Source organism: Montipora foliosa, chromosome 6, assembly GCF_036669935.1.
Source record: "Montipora foliosa isolate CH-2021 chromosome 6, ASM3666993v2, whole genome shotgun sequence".
Taxonomy (NCBI): Eukaryota; Metazoa; Cnidaria; class Anthozoa; order Scleractinia; family Acroporidae; genus Montipora; species Montipora foliosa.
In genome coordinates this window covers 60,885,196-60,890,195 of record NC_090874.1, presented here as the reverse complement: position 1 = coordinate 60,890,195, position 5,000 = coordinate 60,885,196, and the positions used below count along the sequence as shown (strand labels likewise).

The following is a 5,000-nucleotide window of genomic DNA, read 5'->3' as shown; positions in this document are numbered from 1 at the left end:
CGCTCTTCTTGGAACCACAGGGGGTGGGGATTCTGTCAAAAAATGCATTTATAAGAATAGATTACAACAACACAGTTAAACATTCTTGCTAGAGGAAGCAACATTCCCTATTCATGATAATTATATGAAAATAGAGGTTTGAAAGGGTTTTTTCAGGGAAAAAGGAAGGGAAAAATACCGAAATCAATCACGTCTTTGATGCTCTACGAGCCAACAACTATCCCTCCTTTGTTATTTCCAATATCTTAAAGCAGAAATTTTCCAAACCAACCACACATGCCATCCCTTCACCTGAAGAACTGGTTGGCACGTTTTTTAAATGGTTTACGCCTCAAGAGAACCCTAACGGTTTTGCTGTCCTTCCTTTTATCAATGGTGTTACGCAACCTCTAACAAGAATTCTTCGAAGACACGATATCCGAGTTGTAAATAAGCCCCTCAAGACTTTACAACAAGAATTCCTTTCTCCTAAATTCAGACCAGCTATTGAACACCAACCCAACGTGGTTTATAAAATACCCTGTGCCGATTGTGATTGGTGTTATATAGGTGAAACTGGCCGTTGCTTTGAAACCCGCAAGAAAGAACATGTTAGGAATGTAAAAACATGTGCTAATGGGTCAAACATTCCGAAACATGCGTGGTCTTTCGGTCATCGCATTGATTTCAACCATTCTCGAGTTATAGACAAAGGCTCTTTTCGTGTTAGGAAAACTCTAGAGGCCTGGCACACCTCTTCTACCAAGCATGCTGACAATAACTTTAAGCCGATTCCTAATCAGTATAAAATTCTTTTTAAACAATAGCCACCATTTTTCATACCTTTACTCTGTTCTTTTTATCATTTTTATCTCGCCTTTTCTGTATATATTTCACTAATTCACATTCAACGTTTTATCCGTGGAAGGCTGTAGATCGACAGCCGAAAGCTTATATTCTTTTTGAAAAAATTTTTAGCCAGAGAACGTTTTTTATTGTATTTTAATAAGAATAAATTACCCTTGAAATTTGGCGGTTCCAGTAATTGAAACAAATCATAGGGAAGCTTATCACAGGGTCAACCCTCAAGTCTTGGACTGCTTGCATAGCCTGATCTTAACACAAGGAAGATTTGGAGAGTTTGAGACTGCTATGCAAATCCAAGACACAGGCAAGGGAATACTCTCATGCAAACACACTTACTCACTAATGAGAGCACACATAGTATCTAAGTTTGGGTTACCAAGGTAAATAATACATACATGTAGATTTAGCCAAGCCTAAAAGCGGGTTATTTGTTCTTACAATACATGTCAGTTAACCTGGCTGGAGCCTGTGATCCAATCAAAACTAAGTGCCTGGTCAGCGGTTAACTTAAAAAAAAAAAAACAGCTGACCTTGATGAACTCTAAATTTGAACCACGATATGGTCACGTGATACTGGTCAGTGGATACCTTGTTTTGACAGGTGTCAATTGACCATATTGATGTCCAAAACCAAAGATGTACGCTGTAAACTAGCTGGAGGCAAGTATACAAGTATTGATTCTCTAAACTTGAGCCCGCGATTGGTCACGTCATACTGGCATACATGCAGGGGTGGACATACGTGCGGTCGTACGGTCAACACAGTGACCAAAACCAAATTTTCTTCCACAGATGGGTTACTATATTTTCTTACCAATGGTGCCCAGTGCACGGAGCTCTGCTATGATTTTTCCAGGATACAAATATGCAACTATCACATGAACATGGAATACACAACACTGTTAAAATGTTAATTAAACAAGGAGACTCTCAAACCTGGTACTCTTGGAGATGGCAGAACTGACACACCAGTCTGTCGAACTGAATCTGGTAGTCTGTCAGATGGTGGAGGGGGTTGGGGTGGTCTCGAGTCTTCAGAGGAAGGAATTGGGAGAGGTCTTCTTTGAGCTGCATGACGAGTTGCCATATTTTGGGGTTCCTGCTGTGTTACCTCTGGGATGGCAGGTTGTCCAATTCTTCCTGATTCCTATTTAAGGTTTGAGGGACAGAGAAATTGAGCAGCTTTGTGAAAAGTGAAAATCAGAAATTACCCTTAGGCTAATCATATGACAACCCAATTGAGAAAGTGAATGAAGGGGTAGTTTCTAAAGAAACTGTGGTGCTGCGTCGGTGGGGAAGTAGTATACAAAAATTTGGTTTTATCAACGGAGTTGATAATGTAAATTGGCCACCGTACAGAGATTCTAAAAGCTGACGTTTCGAGCGTTAGCCCTTCGTCAGAGCGATTCGCTCTGACGAAGGGCTAACGCTCGAAACGTCAGCTTTTAGAATCTCTGTACGGTGGCCAATTTACATTATCAACTCCGTTGATAAAACCAAACAATTGAGAAAGTGCCTAGTTTCACTTGAAAGAAAAAAAAGTCATAAAAAAAATATTGGTTTTACAGTGTGTTTCAATTTTCTATGAAATGCACTACTTTCTGCATTGGTCACTTTCAATTAAACAAACCCAAAAAACAAACTACTAAAAGGTTTTTTGCTTATAACCCACAAAGAATTCCTCAGCACAAATTACATTGTAGGTATAATAAAAGCGATAAATTTATCAAATCTGTATTAAGTGGACCCCATATTAAGCAGACAGACTCCATAAAATGGACAGTAGCAAAGTGCATATTTTTTCCTCCCATAGTTACTTTAAAAAATACCCGTGCTCAACGGACACCTACACACACCTTACACTTGACTTTTTATGGTAATTTCTACTCTAATGTTTAAAACCTGTATTAAACTGATACTGCGTAAAGGATGTCTGCTTTGCCCACATTTTTAATAGCGATATTTCTAGTTTACAAACATTGACGTCCCATTTCCTTGACATTCAAATTTGCCAACCACAGAACTAAAGAAGTCATTGTTTCAACAGCCAATTAGGTATATTAATAACAATGGATGACACCACAAGAAAATTCACTACAGATCGGTCATTTCCAACAAAAGGGCTGTCAGGCCTGTCGCATCTTTGCAGACAATAATTATGAACAAACAGGAAAACTCAAATATCCCTGTTAGCAGTCTGAGTACCATTAATGTGATCAAATTAGTACCCGGTAATACCTGACCTTTATAGAGCGGTTTTCAATTGAGTGTCGTAATTAGCGAATTGCTTTAGCTTGGCATTACTTCACGCAGTGATTGGTTGAAAGTTCTTGCGCCACTTTTTCAACCAATCAGAAGTGAAACCAAAACCAATCGTCGTTCGCGCATGCACATTTTCCCGCGCTTTGTGTCGGCTATGTGTAATTACTTCGAGGTTTGATTGGTTTACTCGATTGTCTCCATCCTTTTTGATTGCCCACAGTAATTACTTTGGTTTTGGTTTTACGACACTCGATTGAAACTCGCTTTATTATACCGACCAGACATTATTATTTTCAGCACCATTCTATAGGTCCATTATAATTATATCTGTATGCCTAGTAAATTGCTTTTCTTCTTCTAATTAAGCAAAATCTTATGTACTTGTACTTGTTTATGGAAAAACGGCATTACAGAGTTACAGTAAGTTCACAGGAATGGTATTTTACCCTTTCAAGGCCTTTTGATGTGAAGAATATTGATATGACCCTTTCAACATTTATTTAACAATTAATTCTCAGGGAATGTACTTTCAGCAGACAACCTTGTTATAAGAGGACACCGCAGTGAAGGTCCCGGGGGTGTCATGTTATACACTCAGGTTTGACTGTAATCTTTATCAGACACCAAATTTACCTTTGTCTGGAAATCTGAAGATGGGCCAGCTAAAAGACAACATCAACATAATTGTGGTAAGTTTCAAGGTGGAAATTAAACTTGATTTGCATAAAACATGAACAAAGATCATGAGTGATAATACAGTCATACTTAAAGGTGCACTCTGTCTGCGCTGAACACGGGGAGCAACAAGGGGCGTTTGGGATTCTGGTTTGTTCGATATGCCCTGTGAATCTGCTGTTTGAGTTCTACGATGCTGGCGAGGCATCTGTCTTCTTCCTGTAGTGATAAAAAAGTGTGCAAGCTTCTTCCAGAGGTTAACAAATTAAAATGAGTAAATTACATGAGGCACTATCATTTCAAATAATTTCAATTAATAAAATATTAAAGTGTTCATTGATAAATTATTATTAATGAACACTTAAGAAAAATGAACCTTAAAGTGCCCCTAACCCCAAAATATTTTTTTCGCTTACTAAATGAATCTTCGCACCTGTTTGAAATGCATTGCGGCCATTTTTTCATTCTTCTAACAAATCCTGCCATTTTATAGGCTTTGAAAGTTGCAAAAATCCAAGCATCTTTTGTTCACGACCGAGTCAGAAGGGGAGTGCGTCTATTCCTGTTTTGACATCACAATGTACTTTGCATGCATTTTTACAAAGAGTTAATGCAATGTAAATCAGTTTGTGACCTCAAACCAGGAATAGACCCATTCCCCTTCTGACTCGGTTGTGAACAAAAGATGCTTCGATTTTCGCAACTTTCAAAGCCTATAAAATGGCAGGATTTGTTAGAAAAAGGAAAAAATGGTCGCATTGCGTCTCGAACTGGTGCAAAGATTCATTTCAGCGAAAAAAAATATTTTGGGGTTAGGGGGCACTTTAAGCTTACATAACATGATTATAATCAGCCTGTCATTCAATAATATTGAAAAAGAGACAATTATACCTCATGCAATTATATAAAACAAGACAGTTAATAGTGTAAAGGACCTAAAGAACGAGCAGTGATGGGTGGATTTCACTCATAAATGCAGGGTGGTCCAGGTTAAGGTTATAATGACAGTGCAAACAAATTGTTTTCCTCGAATACTATGCCAACAATTTTTTCTAGCATTATTTTTAACATACCTTGAGATTTTTCATAGTCTGGAGGAGGGAGAGGAGGTGGAGGGTAATCCTGAAATGAAATATTCAGGCCATAATCTGTTCAGTTTAATTTAAATTAACAAGGTTGAGCCAAACTATACAGTCACAAAAAGGTCTTAAGAAACA

The 5,000-nt window shown here is 38.1% G+C and overlaps 1 protein-coding gene across 4 annotated transcripts in view; it reads right to left on the bottom strand.

Moving 5' to 3' along the window:
* Nucleotides 1-5,000, bottom strand: part of LOC138008023 (phosphoinositide 3-kinase adapter protein 1-like) — a 46,673-nt gene that overhangs the window by 3,601 nt on the left and 38,072 nt on the right. For all 4 annotated transcript variants that reach the window (XM_068855191.1, XM_068855194.1, XM_068855193.1 and 1 more), the window contains 5 exons: nucleotides 4,857-4,905; nucleotides 3,874-4,002; nucleotides 3,742-3,770; nucleotides 1,783-1,993; nucleotides 1-32 (listed from right to left, as the gene is read on the bottom strand). The exon at nucleotides 1-32 is cut by the window's left edge and continues 3,601 nt beyond it. In XM_068855191.1, coding sequence (XP_068711292.1) covers nucleotides 1-32; nucleotides 1,783-1,993; nucleotides 3,742-3,770; nucleotides 3,874-4,002; nucleotides 4,857-4,905 — 450 coding nt within the window. The remainder of the gene's footprint in view (nucleotides 33-1,782; nucleotides 1,994-3,741; nucleotides 3,771-3,873; nucleotides 4,003-4,856; nucleotides 4,906-5,000) is intronic.